This window comes from Brachyistius frenatus, unplaced genomic scaffold, assembly GCF_029030835.1.
Source record: "Brachyistius frenatus isolate BFR_SWC_R1_liver_20210118 unplaced genomic scaffold, ASM2903083v1 Contig_333, whole genome shotgun sequence".
Classification (NCBI taxonomy): domain Eukaryota; kingdom Metazoa; phylum Chordata; class Actinopteri; family Embiotocidae; genus Brachyistius; species Brachyistius frenatus.
This window is the reverse complement of record NW_027210932.1, coordinates 249858-275000: the sequence shown is the minus strand read 5'-3', so window position 1 is coordinate 275000 and position 25143 is coordinate 249858. Positions and strand designations below refer to the sequence as shown.

The 25143-nt window shown below is 43.8% G+C and overlaps 1 protein-coding gene across 1 annotated transcript in view; it reads right to left on the bottom strand.

Moving 5' to 3' along the window:
* The window catches only part of adam19a (ADAM metallopeptidase domain 19a), a gene marked incomplete at its 3' end in the record, with an annotated part of 96577 nt that overhangs the window by 32757 nt on the left and 38677 nt on the right, over window positions 1-25143 (bottom strand). Inside the window, exons 3-4 of the mRNA XM_069723533.1 lie at window positions 19589-19665; window positions 3210-3291 (exon numbers count right to left, since the gene is read on the bottom strand). Of these exons, the coding sequence (XP_069579634.1) occupies window positions 3210-3291; window positions 19589-19665 (159 nt within the window). The remainder of the gene's footprint in view (window positions 1-3209; window positions 3292-19588; window positions 19666-25143) is intronic.

The following is a 25143-nucleotide window of genomic DNA, read 5'->3' as shown; positions in this document are numbered from 1 at the left end:
TATTGTTTTGTTTGTTTGTTGTTTGTTGTTGTATCAGAGAGTTTGAATAGGAAGCAGTCTGATAAACAACATCAACATGTCAACAGAAATAAACACGGCTGAGCTTCTCTGAGAAGGATAGTGGATGTGATGCCTGATTTCTTCAATATTCTGCTTTTTAAAACAACTTTATTTCCATTAATGTGACACATTACAACTCAGATGAGCTCAAAACACACATAACAAAAGACAAGAGGAACAGCTGGACCACCTGCTGACCAATCAGGAGGTCAGAAACCATCGACCGCCACACTTCACCTTCCTTTCATTCTCACTGTGAAACGTCATGTTTGGAAAGTTACATTCAGATGAACTCCCTTCGTTTCGTCCTCCACACTCCACTATGGTTGAGAATGAGTCGGAGGAGTCGCGGCGCTGAGCTCTGATTGGCTGTCAGACGAAGCCGGCAGCTGTTGGAGCATCACAGACAGCCGTGTTGGTTTAAACTGCTGTCACAACAGCTGCTGTTATTGAGTGGCAGGAGGAGCCGGCAGCTAGCTCAGTCTGGTTGGAACAAAGATATCTGGTGAACAAAGATATCTGATGAACAAAGATACCTGATGAACAAAGATATCTGATGAACAAAGATATCTGATGAACAAAGATATCTGATGAACAAAGATACCTGATGAACAAAGATACCTGATGAACAAAGATACCTGATGAACAAAGATATCTGGTGAACAAAGATATCTGATGAACAAAGATATCTGATGAACAAAGATATCTGATGAACAAAGATACCTGATGAACAAAGATATTTGATGAACAGAGATATCCATGGACTCCTTTTGGGACTCCCAAACCGGTCCAGCTAGCCTCCTCTAGGATGTTAAGTGCGTGACTATCCGTGGTGTTACGGTACGGGTGCTCAGAGCGACCAAACAGGACTAAAAGAGACCCGACTTCACCAAATGGGTCATTTAATAGAACTAGAACAAGTAGAAACTACATTATATTACATATTATATTAAATTCTATTCTAATTCTATATTACCATTGAGGAGGTGGAGTGATGTTTCTAGTGATGAGCAGGATGTGATGTCATGATGATTTGTTCCAAATGTTCATTTGATCAATCAGATCTCGGGGGCGGAGCTACTGGTTGTATAATCAGAATTTTGAACTTTCCTGTGAGAAATAAAGGTCAAAGCCAGGAAACAAGAGATTAAGTTATTTTTTTTGAAGACTATTAAATTAAAACCAGAACACCTGCGTCATTCTGCTCATTACAGTTTTCTGACTTCTACATAAGGGAAGAAAAAAAGAGACATTAAAGTAAATTAACACTTTCAACTCCACCTTTCAAGTACAAAGGTATCCCACCTTTCATGATTTCAAAAGCAGCTGTGCCTCCGGGCCGAGTGGCGGACCAGTGATGTTGAAAGAGGATTCACCACCGCCGGCTTTAATTTGTGGCTGCATGTTGATTTTTGACTATTCAGAAGTCTGTCGGCTCATCAGAGCGTGAAATGAGCTCTTTCATTTGAGCAGCAGCAGCGCTGGTGAGAGCTCTGTTAGAGCCGATGCACCGATCAGCTGCCAATGAGAACTCTCCCAGTGATTTACTCCAGTTTCATGTGCAGGATGAAGTCATGTGTGATGAAGTGAAGAATAACCTGCCCTCAACTGTGCAGAGAGCTGCAGAGGTAGAATCCCAACAGCATCCCAAGAGCTTCCCAACAGCTTCCCAACAGCTTCCCAACAGCATCCCAACATCTTCCCAACATCTTCCCAACAGCATCCCAACATCTTCCCAACAGCATCCCAACATCTTCCCAACAGCATCCCAACATCTTCCCAACAGCTTCCCAACATCTTCCCAACAGCATCCCAACATCTTCCCAACAGCATCCCAACAGCTTCCCAACATCTTCCCAAGAGCTTCCCAACAGCTTCCCAACATCTTCCCAACATCTTCCCAACAGCATCCCAACAGCATCCCAATATCTTCCCAACATCTTCCCAACATCTTCCCAACAGCATCCCAACATCTTCCCAACAGCTTCCCAACATCTTCCCAAGAGCTTCCCAACAGCTTCCCAACATCTTCCCAACATCTTCCCAACAGCATCCCAACAGCTTCCCAACATCTTCCCAAGAGCTTCCCAACAGCTTCCCAACATCTTCCCAACATCTTCCCAACAGCATCCCAACAGCATCCCAACAGCATCCCAATATCTTCCCAACATCTTCCCAACATCTTCCCAACAGCATCCCAACATCTTCCCAACAGCATCCCAACAGCTTCCCAACATCTTCCCAACAGCATCCCAACCTCCGACCAGTTGAAGCATCAAACATTCTGCAGGTCAACAGTTTGAAGCCGGTTCGGTTGAACAGTTTAGGATGATGACTTTTGAACTGGAAACAAATCTGTGTTTGTTTCTTCGTTCCTCATTGAAACTACTTTCCTGATTCAAAGTGTACATTCAACCGAGAACGGCGTTCAGAAATCAAAGTGCTGAATGACTCAACAATTTAGAATTTTTGAATATGATGCTTAATTACTTTCTAAATGAAAGCCACTAATGAGGCCATTGACATGCATAAAAAAAATCTGAAATAAATTTACTTCAGCATAAACCGAAATATTAAAATTATCTTTTAATTTTCACTTTTGAATCAGTCGACAAAATGAAATTGCAAATTAGATATTTGCATTTAAATTTGAACATTAAAATTAAAACTATTTAAAAAGATTTAATAATAATGGCCAATTCCACAGGACTTAATTTAACTTTTTTTTTTAATTACAACGTACAATAATTTGTTTTGTCAGTGAAGTTTTTACTTTGGAAGTAATTATTAAATCTCAAACACGAAATTAAAAATGTACTCTTAGAATTTCTGTGTGACTTTCTTTGTGAAACATTATGCACAGAAATGAAAAGTGAAATTTTTACTTTATTTGAGTGTTGGCACTCAAATGCTCAGATGACATTGTTTGTACAAATGATATATTATTCAGTGGTAAGATCACGTTTGTATGAAACGTCATAAGTGGATTATTCCAAATGTGAATCCTAAATGATGAAGTCTACAACCTTCTAGATAATCTTTTTAAATTCCATTACGATATAGTTTAGGGGGAGAAATATGAGAATATATACACGAGGAAGAAAGTGGTGCTATGATGAACCACCTGTTGGTGTTCTGCTTCTACTTACAGTGTAGTTGTGGCGGGTCACTGTCACCGGCTGGCCGAGCTCGGAGTAGTAGGTCTCCGTGAAGTCTGGAGCCAGAAGCTTACTAGAAAAAAGAACACGAGAAAAAGGTAAATATTAACATTTAACTTTAGAACACATTTATAGGAAACATTTTACAAACTGATTCTTCACTATAGAAACTTGATATCCACGGCAACCAGATGGAGAAAAACAAAGGTCCAGTTGTAATATCTGTTTCACTGACAGATGATGTCACGTAACAGCATCAAGCGACGAGTGCACTGCCTGGCCAGCTAATCACATTTGCTGATGTTATTAGCTAATTTTATAAACTAGACCAGCATGAGTGACAGCTGACTGCGCAGTTGCCTAGCAATAACAAAGGCTGTTTCCTGTGCTGATTGTTGAACTTAATTGTAATAGTCGAGGCAGAGCGGTAGATGAAAGGTTTGAGTGCTGCACGGTGAGTCGGGTAAAAATCATACGGAGGGCATTTTTGGAAATGTTCTTATCTCACTTCTTCCCACCATCATCAAATATATTTAGCATATTACTCATGTTCAGAAAAATATCTAAAATAATATAAACTAAAATTAAAATGCACCATCTAAGTATAATTTAATTACAGCCTTACATGGGAAAATGACACATTCAGGTATGTTTCTTCTCTTTGTGCAGTCAGACAGCTGATCTCTTCTTCATCAGTAACTGGAGGATATTTTACCCCGGTATCACAGCAAAACGTGAAATAGACACGCTGGTCCACTACGGCAAAACGTGAAATAGACACACCTACAAGTAGCTCCGCCCCAGACATCTGATTGAAACATTTGGTTTTAACACAAGACGGAGCTAAAATGTTAAAAATACAGGAGTCCATGGATATCTTTTTTTTTTTAATTTTTTTTAAAAAAAAAATTTATACACTTTATTAACCCCCGAGGGGAAATGTCTTCACTACAGCAGGGGGGCTCTCAGGGGGGGCTCTCAGGGGGGAGCTGCTGCAGCAGGCTGCCACTAGCGCTGCGCCAGGTAACCTGACCTGAGGTGCATGTTTTTGGATGATGGGAGGAAGCCGGAGAACCCGGAGAGAACCCACGCAAGCACAGGGAGAACATGCAAACTCACACAGAAAGGCCCAGGACCGGATTGGAACCCGGAACCTTTTTTGCTGTGAGGTGACAGTGCTAACCACTGCACCACCGTGCTGCCCCTTTGTTCATCAGACATCTTTGTTCATCAGATATCTTTGTTCATCAGATCTTTGTTCATCAGATATCTTTGTTCCAACCAGACTGAGCTAGCTGAGAAGTTCAGTGTTTCCATGTCCTGTATTTATTCAGTTTGAACTAGAAATCCTCTCTGTTGTTAGGTGGTTGCGAAGGGTCCGACTACTTCCTGTAGTAGTAAACATTACATACGTTACATAAGAATCTACTGACGTGACTGATTGTTTTACAGTTCTTAGTCATATCCCGTGCGTTGCCATGGAAACGGGATTTTACAAAAAGTTTTACATTTTGAGAGCGAATTGCGCCACAATATGAACACATTTAGATTACATATTTTATTTAGTTATATAATAACAATATTACACTCGATAGTACTGTAACGTCATTATTAAATTACACCCTCTGGTGTAATATTGCGTAACTGCAGCATGTTTCGGGGCTGCTGGTTGAAGCACTTTCAATCTGTCTGTCTCGATGAGCCTCGGACAGAAAACAAGAAGCTCCTTCACCGTTTCTGTTCCAGCGCCGAGTAACGACAGTCTGGGTTGAATCTCATGCTACACATGACTTCTGAATCTCATCTTTATAAAAAGTGCAAACTCAGACATTGATATTCTCAATGATATTCATAGCTTCTTCAGTTGCTTTCTGACATCTACTGGATAATGATCCTGATATTTCTGAGCTTGATTGCAAAAAGCATAATCTCCTTTAAATTAAATGCTGCATCAGCAGGATAACGGAGTTGAGCGGAAAATATCCAAACGCCTCATCGTGATTATATCAGATTTGATTTAGTCACTTATCTCATACAAATCTCCCCCTCCCCCCTTTCTGTTTCCGCTGTAGAGAAAAGATGTCGCACTGCCGGAGATAAAGAAATGAGATTATTGTTTGATGGCTCCTCAAAGGTCACCTGACAACAATAAAAAGCATTGGCTCCATTTTAGCCTTCAGGAGAAAAGGTGACATTTGTCACGTCTGGGGACGACGGAGGCGGTCGACAAATGCCAAGACGTCCCTGGACGAAGGCTCGATGTTAGAGACGTATGGATCCGTGGGGCCACCAGGACGTCTGGCTTGACTCCACCTCCGTATGCGAGAAATACGGACCAGGCAGCACAAATGAGCAAATGGAGGACAGACATGGAAAAGATGAGCCCAATCTCCATCTGGTCCCGGGGGCCCTATTGTATTATTCATGGAGGGGGTTCGTAATGGAACATAATCCAACTTTCTTACCACCTTTTTACTGCAGACAATTTACCGTGCTACATAAAAAGACTGTCTTTGGTTGGCGGTCATCGAAAGTTAATTCGATCGAAGCTGCTGCACCGACGGTTGTGCGTGAATTCAAGGACAGTATTTACACTGAATGTTCATCAAAGGCAGCGGAAAGGAAACGGCTGATTGCTTTTCATAGCAGGTCACCGACTTTCAAAATATCTCTTATGGCTTAATTAAAACTTGGCAAAGTGTGATGATCCTCTCTGCAGAAACTCAGAGCTCACCAGCTCGCTGCAGGTTTCAGAGATCAGCGACTGTATCTGAGAAATGACCTTCGAACTTAAAGATACAAAGAGCTCAATCGCTAACGAAGAAGTCCTTCAGGTTCTGGAGGTTTTGTTGTTTGGGGACATAATTAGTTTGTTTGAGCTTCACTCACCAAGAAGTTTCTTCATAAAACAGAGTTTACGAAGATTCTGATTGTCTTATTTGTTCTTCAGTAAGAACACAATCTGCACACTGACGCACATCTGAGAGCTGAAGTGGTTCAGCACTCAGCACGCAGAGGTTCGTGCAAAAATATATAATATTAAGGAACTTAAATTAGATAGATAGATAGATAGATAGATAGATAGATAGATAGATAGATAGATAGATAGATAGATAGATACTTTATTAATCCCACAGAGGGACATTTTTATGCCACAGCAACATGTATAGGGCTAAAAAGTGAATATAATTTTTAAAAAAATGCACATTCGATACAATAAAATAAAATAATATTAAATAAACTAAACTAAATAAAACTAACCTAAACCTAAACAACAGTGCAATGGATTAGAACAAAACAACATACAAGACAGCAGTGCAAGGGAGTTATTGTTGTGTGATGGATTTGACCAAAGGTGAGTTATTGAACAGTCTGATTGCAGTGGGCAGGAATGATCTCCTGTATCAGGAATGATCTCCTGTATCAGGAATGATCTCCTGTATCAGGAATGATCTCCTGTATCTGGAATGATCTCCTGTATCTGGAATGATCTCCTGTATCAGGAATGATCTCCTGTATCAGGAATGATCTCCTGTATCTGGAATGATCTCCTGTATCAGGAATGATCTCCTGTATCTGGAATGATCTCCTGTATCTGGAATGATCTCCTGTATCTGGAATGATCTCCTGTATCTGGAATGATCTCCTGTATCAGGAATGATCTCCTGTATCTGGAATGATCTCCTGTATCTGGAATGATCTCCTGTATCAGGAATGATCTCCTGTATCTGGAATGATCTTCTGTATCTGGAATGATCTCCTGTATCAGGAATGATCTCCTGTATCTGGAATGATCTCCTGTATCAGGAATGATCTCCTGTATCTGGAATGATCTCCTGTATCTGAAATGATCTCCTGTATCAGGAATGATCTCCTGTATCAGGAATGATTTTTTTATTTATTTTATACACTTTATTAATCCCCGAGGGGAAATTTCTTCACTACAGCAGGGGGGCTCTCAGGGGGGAGATGCTGCAGCAGGCTGCCACGACCGCGGCGCCAGGTAACCTGACCTGAAGTGCATGTTTTTGGATGATGGGAGGAAGCCGGAGAACCCGGAGAGAACCCACGCAAGCACAGGGAGAACATGCAAACTCCGCACAGAAAGGCCCAGGACCGGATTGGAACCCAGAACCTTTTTGCTGTGAGGTGACAGTGCTAACCACTGCACCCCTGTATCAGGAATGATCTCCTGTATCTGTCCTTGTGACAGCAGCTGGAGGAGTCTTTTGGAGAACGTCCTCCTCTGTCCCTGCAGCAGGTGGAGAGGGTGGACAGGATTATCCAATATGGATAATAGTTTCCTCAGCGGCCTCCTCTCCACCTCCTTTTCCAGACTATCCAGTTTGTAGCCAATGATGGAGCCGGCCTTCTTAACCAGTTTGTTAAGTCACAATGATACTTTATTATAATCTATATTTGTGGGGGACCGTGTCTCTGTCAGACTTCCTGGATGTCCTGGACCATCTGAGATCAGACAGCTGAACAGGACCTGGAGCTGCTCCTGCAGAAGGTTCTGCTTCTGAGAGCTGCTCCTGCAGGAGGTTCTGCCTCAGAGTGCTACTGCCTCTCATCTCTAATTAAATGATAAAAATCAAATCTTAATAACGTACTGCAGAAGCAAATGTTCAAATGTTGAATACAAACAAAGGACTTATTGAACACGTGGACATGTGAGTGCTGCCTCACCGATAACGGCTGTAATGTGTCAGAGAACTCCAGATGAAAAATCAAGATATTGTTTAAGTGACTAGTTTTCAGAAAGGAGGATTTTTCTTATGAGTTTTTCTCCGGTTTCCTTTTTCTGCATTTGAGTCCTCCATCAGAGAGGACGTGTGCACATCTCACTGAGCCACATGCTGCACTGAGCGCCAGCATCCAGCATCCAGCAGGCACGCTCATTAAAAAGTGCCAGTGGATGTGAGTCAACGCGACAGCAGTCCTGCTACTAAATAATTACACAAACACACCCAGCTTTTGTCTCTGCCTCAGAGCATCGATTGCAAAGCCGCACAATGAAGCTGGAGTCAAACCGCTGCGCTACTTCCAACAACAAAAGTAATGGGCTCCTTTCGTGGCACAAGAAAAGGAGACGGGCCGCCTGGCTTTGGTGAGCCGACATCATTTTCTCTAATGAGCTGGCCGAGAAGATAAACAGCTGGACACAGACGTTTGTGTGTCCCTGTACACGGTTTACTTCTGTGGCTTTCTTAGCAGAGCTTCTATATCTCAGTTAAACAAGCTGCAGGAGAAACGGTTGGAAAAACCCACATAGACATCAACTAAAGGAGCCTTTAGGGTACACAAAATCTACTCTATTATTGTACATTCAAATGTGATTTTTAAAAAGGGTGAAACATGTTTAGACTCCTTCTTATTAGTTTTCTGGAGGTCCATCTGAAAATAATCCCTCATTCATTAGAAAAGAAGATTCAAGAAGACCTGGTTTTGGGGGCGTGTCTGTTTGATTGACAGGCCTGTGGTGCAGTCAGGTTACAGCTATCGGTGGGCGGGACGTAGTATCCTCAGGTTTCCAATCAGATCGGTCAGATCCACCTCTGGCTCCTCCCCCAGCTCGTCCAAATATGGTCACTATTATAATATAGTGTCACTATAGTCCAAACTAACAAGATGGTGACGGACAGAATCTGAACTGGAGGATTCATAACGTTCACAAACCAACGATGACATCACTGATAGTTGATGACATCACTGATGGTTGATGACATCACTGGCTTCATAATGTTCACAAACATCGCTGCTGGTTGCTGATTGGTTCTGATCCGGCGCATCTCATAGATGAAGCTGCATCATAACAAACAGTAATAATGGCCAAAACAGTAAAAGTAATCCTGAGGTTATTTATCTGGAGGTTGCTGTTTTCTTGCTCTAATAGAAGTGTTTGCCTGCAGCTGTTTACTCGGCGAGTTCTCAGAACCACAAACCCAAATGTCAACAGCACACAGACTTCACCTTTGTCTGATGGAAACAGGCCTCTGTTATCAGCTGACTTCATGAGCGGCTGTCTAAAGAAACTCATCACATGGAGACGGCTGAGAGAATGAGAATGTTCCGCTGTCTGGTTGAACGGGCCGCCGCCGGGCTGCCGGGACTGATGGGTGACGAGGGAACACTGGAGTCAGTGAATGGCTCCATTGGAGGAAAGCTCTTCATTATTGTAGTGAGCGAGCTGAATGGAACTATCACATGCTAGATATTAAACACAGGCAGAGTCGCAGGTGGAGCTGCTCAGTCCTCTCTGCAGGCTGACGGACAGCACTGTAGCTTAGCTTTAACCTTTAACCTTTAACCCCAGGAGGGAATGTGTGCCAACTTTGACCTCCCGAGGCCACAAACCATCGACACGGAACTTCTAATCTGTGTGGCTGCACACTGAAAGGGAAATTGGATTAAAGCATGCAGGAGGAGGGGGAGGATGTGTCTTTGATCGTATCCATGGTGATATCTGGTCGACTCACAAATGTACATGAAGATCAGTTGAACATGCATGCCTGACAGCAGAGATCTCAGCCTGCAGGGAGCATCGATTATCATGCCGGTCTGGACTTTAAATGAAGTGTGTCCGCTGTGTTCAGCTCCTTCACATTCAGTCGGATGAAGCTGGTTTGTTTTTGGCTGCTGACGGTCCTGCATGTTTCCAAATGTGTCACGTTCAACCCAACAACTCTCAGAGGTTCCTGAGGAGGAAATAAAATGCAGCTCCAACAGAAATGAAGAAGAAGGGACCGTTTTTCAAGACTATAAATTAAACCTTCGTGTGAATCCTTTGTGGCCGGTTGCCTATTAAATCCTCTGAAATTGTAATTAAGTGTTGTGGCTTCATTTCTTCTGACCTTTTTACTTTATTTGCATTAAATCAAATTGCATCAGTTAGTAATAACTTATTACTACTAATTTCTCTTTACGACCAGAAAGAGGAATCAGACGAGAAGTCTTAAAAAGGAACTGATGAATATATGAAGTCATGCTGCAAACAAACAGGAAGTGAGCGTTGAGAGCTGCAGGCTGTCGTTGAGTTTCTGCTGTTTTTCGTAACTGCAGCAGGAAGTTAAAACGCCTCATTTCTCTGAAACAGAAACGAATGATCTCAGCAGGATGACGTCAACCTCAAACTCTTATTCTACAGAACCACCTGGTCCATGTTACCGAGCAACCAGTCAACACTTAATATGAACTGAATCAGGTTTTTAAGTGTTCATGAATGAAGTCACAAGAGTTTGAAAGTTGAACAGGCAAAAACAGAAAAATGTGAGAGAAATCAGCAGCATCAACGAGCCTCGTTTCTTCTGGAAGGCCACAAAATTATGAGAAAGAATGAAATGCGGTCAAAGTCGCACATCATCAGTTCACATCATGTTTCTGATCATTTATCCTCCGTTACAGAAAACAAGATCCCTGTTTGAGCAGCGGAGGCCCGTCGGAGGCTTCGTCCACCTCCTCCTCCTCCTGCTCCTCCTCCTGCTGCTCCTTCTTCTCCTCCTCCTTCTCCTCCTCCTTCTCCTCCTCCTTTTCCTCCTGCTCCTCCTCCTTTTCCTCCTGCTCCTCCTCCTCCTTTTTCTCCTGCTCCTTTTCCTCCTGCTCCTTCTCCTCCTTTTCCTCCTGCTCTATCTCCTTATCCTCCTCATTCTCCTCCTCTTTCTCCTGCTCCTTCTCCTCCCCCTCCTCTCTTCCTTCTCCTCCTCTTCATTTTCCTTCTTCGTGCATCTGAGCAGTGATCGTGTACTTTCCGGCTTCACGGCACTTTAAGTCGAGATGACGGCTGACAGGATTTTCTGGAGCTTCTTTGAAGCTGCAGATTACAGTTGTGTGAGAGGACAGTTTGTCTTCTCCTGCTGTGTCCTTTGTTTGGGCCTCAGGGACTGTTGGAGGGGGGGGGCATGCCAATGGTTTGTCGAAAGGGTTTAGAGGTATCCATATTTTCAGAATGTTTTTTTCTTTATAACCCAAAACTAACTTCTGAGCTCATTAGGTGGAGCCATCAGACGCTACGAGCGTCGTTCAGCCAGCGCTGACGCAGCGTTCAGCTTCACACGCTGTTCAATAAACAAATACTTGTCAGATTTGTTTATGCTGCTGTGGAGGAGAGTATTCAGGTTATAATACTGTGAAACTCCACAGGTACTTCCATCATCACCGCTCTCTTGTTTCTGGTTGTAATCTCTGCCGTCTGTAAAACTTCTACAACTTCAATAAAGAAACGTCCATATTTGAATCCTGAAGTTAGTTTTGGTTTTCACTTCTGGAACAGTTTCACTTTGTCTGTTCTTCATGACATGAATTCATCCTCACTGGTCGAACATGAAGTCAGTTAACTGGGAGCAGAATATTCTGTCAGCAGAAGGAAGAGAAAGATGCCAAAGATCATTCATGTTTCCAGTCACTCCTGGAAATGATATTTTTTAGAGATATTAATGTTTGCAGAGTCGTGCTGCTTGTACCGACGTACCCGATGTACCCGATGTACCCGATGTACTCCGATGTACCCGATGTACCGACGTACTCGATGTACCCGATGTACCCGATGTACTCCGATGTACCCGATGTACTCGATGTACCCGATGTACCCGATGTACCCGATGTACCCGATGTACTCGATGTACTCCGATGTACCCGATGTACTCGATGTACCCGATGTACCCGACGTACCCGATGTACTCCGATGTACCCGATGTACCCGATGTACTCCGATGTACCCGATGTACTCCGATGTACCCGATGTACTCCGATGTACCCGATGTACCCGATGTACCGATGTACTCCGATGTACCCGATGTACTCCGATGTACCGATGTACTCCGATGTACCCGATGTACCCGATGTACTCCGATGTACCCGATGTACTCCGATGTACCCGATGTACCCGATGTACTCCGATGTACTCCGATGTACCCGATGTACTCCGATGTACTCCGATGTACCCGATGTACCCGATGTACCGATGTACTCCGATGTACTCCGATGTACTCCGATGTACTCCGATGTACCCGATGTACCGATGTACTCCGATGTACCCGATGTACCCGATGTACTCCGATGTACCCGATGTACTCGATGTACCCGATGTACTCCGATGTACCCGATGTACCCGATGTACTCCGATGTACCGATGTACTCCGATGTACCCGATGTACTCCGATGTACTCCGATGTACTCCGATGTACCTGATGTACCCGATGTACTCCGATGTACTCCGATGTACCCGATGTACCCGATGTACCGATGTACTCCGATGTACCCGATGTACCGATGTACTCCGATGTACTCCGATGTACTCGATGTACCCGATGTACCGATGTACTCCGATGTACCCGATGTACTCCGATGTACCGATGTACTCCGATGTACCCGATGTACCCGATGTACTCCGATGTACCCGATGTACTCCGATGTACCCGATGTACCCGATGTACTCCGATGTACCCGATGTACCCGATGTACCCGATGTACCCGATGTACTCCGATGTACTCCGATGTACTCCGATGTACCCGATGTACCGATGTACTCCGATGTACCCGATGTACCCGATGTACTCCGATGTACCCGATGTACTCGATGTACCCGATGTACTCCGATGTACCCGATGTACCCGATGTACTCCGATGTATCGATGTACCCCGATGTACCCGATGTACTCCGATGTACTCCGATGTACCCGATGTACCCGATGTACCGATGTACTCCGATGTACCCGATGTACCCGATGTACTCCGATGTACCCGATGTACCCGATGTACTCCGATGTACTCGATGTGTGCCGTCTGCTCTTTAAACAAACGTGTCTTCGGGGGTTGGTGATGTGGAACGGCTCATAATTCGCTCGATGTTTGATGAAACACGATCAGTGTCAGCTGTTTCTTCCACTAGTCACATGATCCAGGAGAAGGTGACAGCTGTTTCACACAGAAGCTGCAGGTAAATAACGCCTCGTTTAACTGTGAGGCAGGCAAATGTGCTCTGGTGCAGCCCCAGAATAAACAAATAAACAAACAAACAAACAAACAGGTAGAAATGAGCTTCACTGGTCAGATATTTACTAAAATGTAGTCGAAGGAGATTTCAGGCAGCAGATGTGGAAGTCGGAGAACTTCCTCTATGTTGAAGGTTAAAAACAGTTTCCCACTTCTTCTGCCTACAGAAATGATTTCAACTGCCTGAAATGGAAACAGTTTATTTACCCAACAACTAATGAGACGACTTCTGTTACAGACTTCATTTCTTCCAGCGAACTATCGTTGAGCAGTTCTACAGAGATCGTTTCACTCCTTCGTGTCTTTGAGAGTTTTTATTGGCCAGCTGAAACGATAACAACATCTGACCCAGGAGGAGAACCGCTAGACCAGGGGTGTCAAACATACGGCCCGCGGGCCGAATCCGGCCCGCCAGGGGGTCCAGCTCGGCCCGCCGGATGACTTTGCCAAGTGTGAAAATTACAGAAAGACATACATTGCATTTCTATGAGAATATGGAGGTTTATGAGTACAAACGTTTTGTAATTTTTTTTTTTTTTTAATCGATCCAGTAATTGCTTCAGAAACAGCGTAAATGCGACGTCTGCTCCGGAGGAAGAAGCTGCTGCTCGCTTTGTGACCCGTTAAATCTGCAGAGGAGATCCCAGGCAGATAAACAGTCGGCTGATGTCTGAGTTTTTGCTCTTTATGTTTCTAGTTTATTGTAGAAAGACCTTTAAAATAGGGTTTATCATCCAAAAACCTTCAACGATTTAAACATAGAGAAATGTTGTCGTTATGTCTGCGTTATTATGCTGTGATTCTACTGGTCGGGCCCACTTGAGATGAAAGTGGGCCGGATGTGGCCCCTGAACTAAAGTGAGTTTGACACCCCTGTGCTAGATGCTCGGAGCTCCTCTCCTGCTTACTGAGAACCCGGAACAACTGGTTCCGCCTTCAGTCACATGATCACGGACGACAGCATCGCCACCGTCACCGCCATCAGTTCAGACCGACCGCTAAACGTGTTGCAGAGTTCTGACGAGGAGGAAAATGTCTCAACGTGAGACGAGGCGGAAAGAAAAGTGAAGAATGTGCTGAGACTCAAAGACACGAAGATTGATGACATCAGCACATGTTATCAGACTGAGGTGGAGCTCAGCTATGTTTCTGGCCTCTGGAAAATAAATCCATGGCAGAGCTGCAGTTAATGTGATCATGTGTCCTCCCCAGTCCTCTAGGAGACATCTGGAAAACACAGAACCATGGAAGCACTGAGACGATGAGATGAAACTACAAAAGTTAGAACAAAGAGTACAGATGATGGAGAAAATATTAAAAATAATCTATGGAATAAATTGGAATATCAGTCTCTGATAGAACAGCAATAAAAGTAAGATAAACTGAATAATGAGTGAACTGAAGTAGAAAGTTCAGCCTCGAGATCCTCCTCTTCATCCTCTCTTCTTCTTCCTCCTCCTCCTCCTCCTCTTCATCTTCTCCTCTTCCTCCTCCTCCTCTCTGCCCTCCAGGACTAACTTTCACTGTTTCCTGGGAGCCTCTCTGACTCTCTGCCGTGGAGGCGGGTGTGTCTGGCCCAGGAGCTGCCAGTCACTGTGTGAGCTGGATTAGAGCAGATTAACAGAACAAAACTCATTATTGATCTGAATCTCTATTAAAGTGGAGACCAGTTCCTGAGGAAGAATCGATGAAGAGGAGGGGCGAGGAAAACTCCATCTAAACTTCTCTGTCAGGTGAGACTCGCCGAGGAGTCTGGTCCTCATGAACAATCAGAACATCCAACAGACATCCAACAGAACATCCAACAGAACATCCAACAGAACATCCAACAGACATCGAGGAGTCTGGTCCTCATGAACAATCAGAACATCCAACAGACATCCAACAGAACATCCAACAGAACATCCAACAGAACATCCAACAGACATCCAACAGAACATCCAACAGAACATCCAACAGACATCCAACAGAACATCCAACAGAACATCCAACAGACATCCAACAGAACATCCAACAGACATCCAACAGAACATCCAACAGACATCCAACAGAACATCCAACAGAACATCCAACAGAACATCCAACAGAACATCCAACAGACATCCAACAGACATCCAACAGAACATCCAACAGACATCCAACAGACATCCAACAGAACATCCAACAGACATCCAACAGAACATCCAACAGACATCCAACAGAACATCCAACAGACATCCAACAGAACATCCAACAGACATCCAACAGACATCCAACAGACATCCAAAAGAACATCCAACAGACATCCAACAGAACATCCAACAGACATCCAACAGACATCATCCAACAGACATCCATCCAACAGACATCATCCAACAGACATCCAACAGAACATCATCCAACAGACATCCAACAGAATCATCCAACAGAACATCCAACAGACATCCAACAGAACATCCAACCAACAGGACATCCAACAGACATCCAACAGAACATCCAACAGAACATCCAACAGACATCCAACAGAACATCCAACAGACATCCAACAGAACATCCAACAGACATCCAACAGACATCCAACAGAACATCCAACAGACATCCAACAGAACATCCAACAGAACATCCAACAGACATCCAACAGAACATCCAACAGACATCCAACAGAACATCCAACAGACATCCAACAGAACATCCAACAGACATCCAACAGAACATCCAACAGACATCCAACAGAACATCCAACAGAACATCCAACAGACATCCAACAGACATCCAACAGAACATCCAACAGAACATCCAACAGACATCCAACAGAACATCCAATAGACATCCAACAGACATCCAAAAGAACATCCAACAGAACATCCAACAGACATCCAACAGACATCCAACAGAACATCCAACAGACATCCAACAGGACATCCAACAGACATCCAACAGAACATCCAACAGACCATCCAACAGACATCCAACAGAACATCCAACAGACCATCCAACAGACATCCAACAGAACATCCAACAGACATCCAACAGACATCCAAAAGAACATCCAACAGACATCCAGCAGAACATCCAACAGACATCCAACAGAACATCCAACAGACATCCTAACAGAACATCCAACAGAACATCCAACACACATCCAACAGAACATCCAAATTTACTCTTCATAGGAGTCGAGTTTTAACTCCCAAAATTCTTCCAAACTGCTTCAGAGTGAATTCGATGGTTTCACGTAACGAAGCAAAAAGAGCTGATTTGAACTCATTACAAAGATGTGAATTTTCTGAATACAGAGAGATCAGACTTCATCAAGGAACCTTACAGGACATCTGCAATTAAAATTCAATGTGCTCTTTAAGAATAACACACACACACACACACACACACACACACACACACACACACACACACACACACACACACACACACACACACACACACACACACACACACACACACACACACACACACACACACACACACACACACACACACACACAGTATTACCCCTCCGAGGCTAATGATGACCAGCAGCCTCTGGAAACGAATTCAATGATACGGACAAATAGTTGTGATGCCATTAATATTTAATATACGCTGGCACGTCTTTAATAATGTACGTGTTATTCCTTATCCTCACTCAGCACACACACACACACACTGTATTACCTGTAACATGAATTGACATAAATTGAAAGTTTTCCAGCTTCATTTCCACACAGATTATTTTTTTAATTTTCTTTTTTTCTCCCCCAGAAGGCAGTTTTCATGTTTTCTGTTTCAGAATTTGTCCTCGAAAGGTCTTCTAAAAGTCAGATGGAGGCAGAAGAGGGGTGGTCTTACAGTATAATCAGGCTCCTGTATTTGCGATAATATACTGATTGTGTTGAAAATCACTGAGCTCTGTCAGCTGATGAAGAAAATGTGAAGACATGAAACTCTCTGAAAAAGCTGTTATCAGAACTGCTGCTGATTGAGGACCTCAGAGACGGCAGCTGGAGAACTTCATCAGAGTTCACATGAAGTAGACAATGTTCAGACATCTTTTCTTTAGTCAGAACTTCAAGGACCTCATCTGTAACTCAGATGAGTTTTACTGACCTTGTAAAGTCTGAAAGAAAATCTGTTTCTTTGTCGGTTGTGTCGACTCTTCAGTCACTTCATTTAACACGACACTTCAATTCAAGCAGGTTAAAATAAGAAGATATGGTCTGGTGAAATAAAAAGATTTGTTTGTCTATTTATGATGATAAGAACTGTGGTAAACAGGTGATTCTTTGATTAAATATCTGAACTCTTCCATCATTAAAACAAGAAACTTTTACTTTCAGTCAGAAGATTCTTTCATTATTGCAACCAGATCGGTTTGTTAATATAATGAAATACTTTTACATTATGACGCAACACATTTTCTTTTCATAACAACACACTTTGATATAATTTATCTTTAAAATGACATATGCTCCTTCAGATGATGAGACACTTCGTCCTGATAACAAGACCATTTTTTCCCCATAGAAACCAAATGTCTTTCTTCTCCTGATAAAATGTTTAATTTAAGCATCAGATCCTGTTATCATTTAACGAGACACATGAAACACTTTGTTGTGATAAAAAGACAGTTTTCCTTTTTGTCCTTTCTTCTTCCAACAGTGTAAAGTAATGATCTCAGCCTGCAGACATGCTGCTGTTTAATGGCCCGGTTCCAGGCCCGGCCCAGTGGAAGAGGCCCGGCAGATAAAACAAACCGTTCCCAGTAACTCCTCCTCCATCAGAGCGAGTCTCTGACCTACATTCAGATCCAGAACAAACCTCTGGGAAACATCAGCTTTAAAATACACACAGACTCACGACCGCTCTGTTATTACACACTGGGACTGGTACCAGAACCACTCAGCTCTCTCATCCATCACCGCCTGGCCGGGTCATGCGTGTCACCCTAGTCTATAGAGTTTCTAGTTTTCTGTGTCGGTTCTTCCATTTTCCTCCTCTGACCCGACTCGTTGGTCCAGAAATCCTTTACATGCTCACTGACTTTGACTCCAAGCACTGAAATGTGCCTCAATCTTCCACTTCCTGAAGCACCTTAAATCACACAACAAACCACCCAACACTGCTGAGATATCTTCACTTTTAATCCTTAATATCTGTCCACACCAACCATCAACCATCAGTGATGTCATCATCCATCAGTGATGTCATCAACCATCAGTGATGTCATCGTTGGTTTGTGAACGTTATGAATCCTCCAGTTCAGATTCTGTCCGTCACCATCTTGTTAGTTCGGAGCGGTTTGGAGCAGGAAGTGACCATATTTGGACGAGCTGGGGGAGGAGCCAGCGGTGGATCTGACCGATCTGATCGGAAACCTGACGATACTACGTCCCGCCCACCGATAGCTGTAACCTGACTGCACCACAGGCCTGTCAATCAAACAGACACGCCCCCAAAAACAGGTCTTCTTGAATCTTCTTTTCTAATGAATGAGGGATTATTTTCAGATGGACCTCCAGAAAACTAAGAAGAAGGAGTGACTTTAGCTAACAACACCGAGATAACTGATGGACACATTTTATTCACTTTGGATTTGATGAGAGAAGTTGAATGGGAGTCTATGGAGCCGGAGGCTTTTTGGAGCCGACCTCTAGTGGCACTCGTTGGTATTGCAGCTGAAGACACTTCTGGATCAGAACCATTTTCATATCCAGTCTGTGGGTCTGAAACAAGGACATGAGGACAAACATCCTCATGTCTGTCCTACATATCCAGTTTAATGTCTTTATCATTATCCTAACGAGTTGAAGTATCATTCAAAAATGCTTGATATCGATGCCTTCACTCTGACACGTTCTTTTAAAAAAAAAAAAAAATCTATTTCATAACATTCATTTTAACAAAAAGAAAATGACATTATATTAAAAATCTTTCATTTTCATGCAGTTTGCAGAAGCAGTGACACATGTTATTTTCTGTACCAACATGTGTCCCCCACACATGCAGACCACAGGTGGACGCTACAATTTACCAGTGTTCCCTAAACGCCTCACATGCTACAGGTCGATGCCGGCAGGCCGGCTGATCACAGTGACGTTTGCTGCTACTTCCACGTTCACATACATGACGTGACTGTGATCACAGAATAAAGCATGTAATGGAAGATTATCTGTGGTCTGAGCAGAGCCGTGTGTCCTTCATGTTTTCTAATAATAGCTATTAACACACACTGTATGTTCTCCGACCCACTCAGTCTTCACAATGTTAAAACAGTTAGCGATGTTTTAGCAGCAGGACAGAGCTGAGATCAGAAGCCTGACTCAGGAGGTCCAACAGAAAGGAGGTCCAACACAGAAGAGGTCCAACACAGAGGAGGTCCAACACAGAGGAGGTCCAACACTTACTGGTTCCGTTCCAGCTGCAGCACCAGTCGCAGGTCGTTGGATGAGAGCTGTATCTCCCCGCTGACCGGATGTTCCTCCTGTTGGGGGAGAAGAGGCAGACTCGGTCAGGTCAGAGGTCACAGGTCAGTAGAAGAAGTCACTCAAACACTCAGAGATCGTTTTCATTGAGTCACTGAAGGACGTTCGTTTCAGAAATAAATATCTTCAACCCATTTTTAAAAAATAAATCTATTAAAAGTGAAGAATATATATGGCCGATAACATAATTCAGGAGCTGCATTATTATAATCCAATACAAGGGACACAGTGGCAATAATGCACGCACGCACGCACACACACACACACACACACACACACACACACACACACACACACACACACACACACACACACACACACACACACACACACACACACACACACACACACACTATAAAAGGTTGGTTTGAAACGAAACAGCTGCACCAGCTGATGTTTAAAACCTGTATTTCTAAATGTTCCTCTATATGTGAAACACTTTCTCGCTGTAAAACACTTCGAACTGCATTTCTTGTATGAAAGGTAGTATAGAAATAACGTTTTTATTATTATTATTATTATTATTGACCAATTTAACAATAAGTTCTCAATCTGGTTTAATTATGAGAAACAGTTGATATTTGATCTGAATGAATACATTTTTTTCACCAAACAATGTGAGCCTCCATCTTTAAATCACAACTCACTTCCTCCCATTTGATTCTATTATTCAGGACAACTCTGTATTCTACAGACGTATATGTAGGCGGTGATGAAATGTTTAATGTTGTCATTATTCAGTATATTGTAGTTCAGAAGGATGCAGGTGAAAACAACACACCTTTACATAAACCTTCATATGATGTGATGATAGAAGATGAAACTGAAACACTGATCTGACTGATGCATTCATCTGGTAAACAGAAACCTTCTGTCTTTATGAACTGATGCATCTTCAGGTAAAAAGCGTCCATCAGAAGCGTCTGCTGTCACATACGAGGTTCGGACACCGTGAACTCTACGAGCACGTCACATCGGTGCAAACCTGAACGGGAGGAAGAGCGAGTGACGATGATGTGAAGTGATACAGCAGCAACACGAACTCTCCACCGTCCTCACAGCTCAGAGCTGGTGATGCGTTTGATGTCACGACGGGCATCTGGCCATCGGTGGAGCAGCACATTTAAAGGACAGAAGCTCCGATGTTCAGCCAGCCAGGTGCTGCAGCACGTCATGTGACCAACACACAGCACGGACAAAACGATAAGCTGCCCGTTGTCACGGTAACAACATCACCGCGGGTCACCTCAGTAACTTGTCCACTGTGAGACTGTAACGGAGACGTGGAGGTCGAGCGTGTCGGGAGATCGGAGTGAAGACGACCTGCTGAAGTACAAAACTATCCGTTCCTCTGGGAAAAAAGTTCTTTGGAGGTTTGTCGACGCTGGAAACCGCTCGGGGACGACAACGGGGACGAAAAAGGGGACGAGGAAAACCCTGGTGTGACAGGAAGTCAGAGGAGGAAGCCAGTGGACTGGACGAGGAGAGGGGACGCAGCTTTAAACAGTCAGAAAGTGTCTTCCAACCACAACATGTGTCCAGGTGTGTACAAAGGGTCGAAGGGACAGACAGAGAGACAACAGAGAGACAGACAGAGACAACAGAGAGAGAGAGAGACAGAGAGACAACAAAGAGACGGACAGAGACAACAGAGAGAGAGAGACAGAGAGACAACAGAGAGACAGAGACAGACACAGAGACATAGAGACAGACAGACAGACAGACACAACAGAGTCAGAGAGACAGACAGAGAGGCAACAGAGACAGACAGAGACAACAGAGAGAGAGACAGAGAGACAACAGAGAGAGAGACAGACAGAGAGACGACAGACAGAGAGACAGACAGAGACAACAGAGTCAGAGACAGAGACAGACAGAGAGACAACAGAGAAAGAGGGAAAGAGGAACTAGTGGAGGGAAACAACAGGAAGAAGAGTCTGCTGGGTTCAGACCTGCCGTCGATGCTGATCTTGGAGCTGTGAATAGAGGATGGAGGCATCAGATGGATGGAGGCATCAGATGGATGGAGGCATCAGATGGATGGAGACATCAGATAGATGGATGCATCAGATGGATGGAGGCATCAGATGGATGGATGCATCAGATGGATGGAGGCATCAGATGGATGGAGGCATCAGATGGATGGAGGCATCAGATGGAGATGGATGGAGGCATCAGATGGACGGAGACATCAGATGGATGGAGGCATCAGATGGATGGAGACATCAGATGGATGGAGGCATCAGATGGATGGAGGCATCAGATGGAGATGGATGGAGGCATCAGATGGATGGAGACATCAGATGGATGGAGACATCAGACAGATGGAGGCATCAGACGGATGGAGACATCAGACAGATGGAGGCATCAGATGGATGGAGACATCAGACAGATGGAGACATCAGACGGATGGAGGCATCAGATGGATGGAGGCATCAGATGGAGATGGATGGAGGCATCAGATGGATGGAGACATCAGATGGATGGAGACATCAGACAGATGGAGGCATCAGATGGATGGAGACATCAGACAGATGGAGACATCAGACGGATGGAGGCATCAGATGGATGGAGGATGGATGGAGGCATCAGACGGATGGAGGCATCAGACGGAGCTCCACGGCCTCCCTGAGCTCAGCGCTGATTACAGGATCAAAGCCCGTCTAATCTACATGTTAAGAATATGCCGAGCGGTCCTTGACGGTCCTTGACGGTCCTCGTCTCCTCTCATCACCACACGAGGTTACGAACAAGAAACACAAAGATATGACGATGCACGCGCCTCTCGTCTTTGATGTGACTGCAGGTTGCCACGGCGATAATGACTGCACTCATCTAATGCATTACAATACGCGTGGTAACGTTCAGTTTGTGTTCATTCAGGGACATGAAAACAAAATTAAAGCTGCAATTTTGAGACCTCAAACAACAACTCTGCTCTTATTTTAATATTATCAACACTGATTCTATTGGTTGAATAAAATAAAACCCAAACTTGGGAACACGTTGACTTTGGAGTCAGATTATCAAACTTCTGATGTCACGGAGAACCTTTCATGACCCAGTAAACTGTGTGCACAGGAGCAGGAGGTGTAAAACTGAACAAAGTTATCCACCCAGGTTTGTAGTCACGATGACGTCAACCGGTGTCACACACAATAAACGCAGCGCAGCATTTCTTCAAGTTTCAGAACGGGTGAGAACAGAAACAATGATAGAGGTGGAGGTGCTGAGGAGGACTGTGATTGGCTGCAGTAGGAGGAGGCCTGTGATTGGCTGCAGTATGCTTCAATCCCCACCGAGCTCAGGAGGGGCGTTGACATCTTCCAGTGATCTGTCAGAAGAAGAGAGGAGGAAGGTCGGTCTCCTCCTTCTTTCTGTTCTCTCCACCTGACGAGGAGCTGAAGTTAGAAATCTTTCTGCTTCTACCAACAAAGTCTGTGTGAAAAAAAAAAATCAATTTCTCTTTCAGAAATGGATCTCTGAGCTCCCGTGGCTCTAACATTAGTGTGTATGTGTGTCCCGGTTCAGTCCGTCCTTCCTCTGATTGGCTCGCCGCTGTGAGTTCCCCAAATCTCTACCGCGTAACATGTCAGTAACAACAGAGGAAATAAGGACGTAACAGCTGCTGGTGATGATCAGTTCAATCTGCAGCTCCAAAGGAACAACTTCATACATCTGCTTGTTTCCAGCAGGAAGTGGTTTCAGACAAATGTTTCCAACAGAGTTCATCAGACACCAAAACTGAGCCCAAAGGACAGCATTCAAAAAGAAACCCGCGCCTGGTTGTAATGCGTTTCTCCCGTCAGAAGGTGGCGGTAATGCGCCAAAAAGCTGCCTGCCAGCCGCCATGAAAAGAAGAAAGTCATCTCATGGTTACAGCAGGAAGTCGTGCTCACCGTATGCTTGTCGTTGAAGTCATGGGAACACCGCTGCTTAGCAACGGCAACGTGGACGCCGTCTAGAAGCCACGGAGGCTAACAGTTTATTGAGCTAACAGGAGGGTAACGTAACGCAGGATGTACGAAGATGTCATGACGGAGGGAGAAGATGCAAAACTAAACTAAAATTAGATTATATTGGCTATTATATTATATTATATATTATATATTATATATATTATATTCGCTCTGATGTGGCCTCCTGCTGTGACAGACATGCTATCCAGGCTAATCACCTGCATCCCAGGATCCAGATCTGCTCTCTGAATTCACATCATACAATCCACCACGACACAACAGACGCTACCAGCCTGATTAATCGCTACCAGCCTGATTAATCGCTACCAGCCTGATTAATCACCAGATCCATGAGAAGGACTTTCGTCTGCATGTTATCTGGATCTCACAGCTGGAGACGTGTGTCAAACAAAAAGGCCCAGAAAGGCTTTCTGTTTGATTCCGATGCCAACGAGCTCAGTCCGGTTTTGTTTGGAATTATTCCCAGTGAAAGCTTATGATTTTGCAATTAACAATAATTATCCTTTTGGTGTAAAAAATAACGTTTGCGTCTTGAAGACATCAATGCCGTGGACAGACAAAGAGGAGATGAAGGAGAGTTCAGGGACGTGAACTCAAGCTGCTCTGAAGAACAATTTCTCTGATTAACTTCTGCGATGGAGTGAAGATGAGAACACGGAGAACATAGAAACTGAACCCCGGAGAGGCTGATGACTTCTAGATCCAAGGAGGGAGACGACCATCATGTCCTGTTTTAACCTACTTTTGAAGTACACAGTACATAATACTGAATGCAGCGCAGGGGTTTGTACCTGCAGGCTCATATGAAGTAAGAAACCAGCTCCAGAGAACACGTTGCTCGGTCCACCTGCGCCTTTATGGTCATACATGAAGTAACTTATCATGGCTGTACCGCCACATTCAGTATTCACCTGCACGATGAGATAAATGTTGGACTGTTTCTTTGGTTTTTCTTCGTTTTGAACAGAATTGATGGAAGAAGAATTGTAATGCAGTTTTGAGGAGGAATAAACGTTCATCTCATTCATCCTCCTCCGTTACAAATCCGCTTCCTCCATCTTCCCTGATTGCTTTTTAGGAAATGACATATTTCCATTTGTGTGTTTTGTTGTTGTAAAAGAAGGACTGTCTTTTTCATTTCATTTTCCTTTTTAACTTTGAGTGGAGCCACAGCTCAAGCAGAAGAAACCTTCTGTACTGTAGTCTCACAACGAGGATAAAATGACACCAGAACGTTAACAACCTACGAGGATATGCCAAACTAAATTTTGAAAATGGCATCACAACAGCTTTACTCTAAACTAATCTGGCACACAACCCACCATCACTGCCACGGCATTTAAAACAACAACAAACAGCTGGAAATAAAATGTTCCACCAAATAAACAGAAGTCTCAAATGTCTTTACATTCAGTTCTAGTTATAGAGCACCAAATCTCAACAGAGAGAGAGCGGAGCGAGAAAAGAACAGCATAGAGAGACAACAAGCTGAGTCAG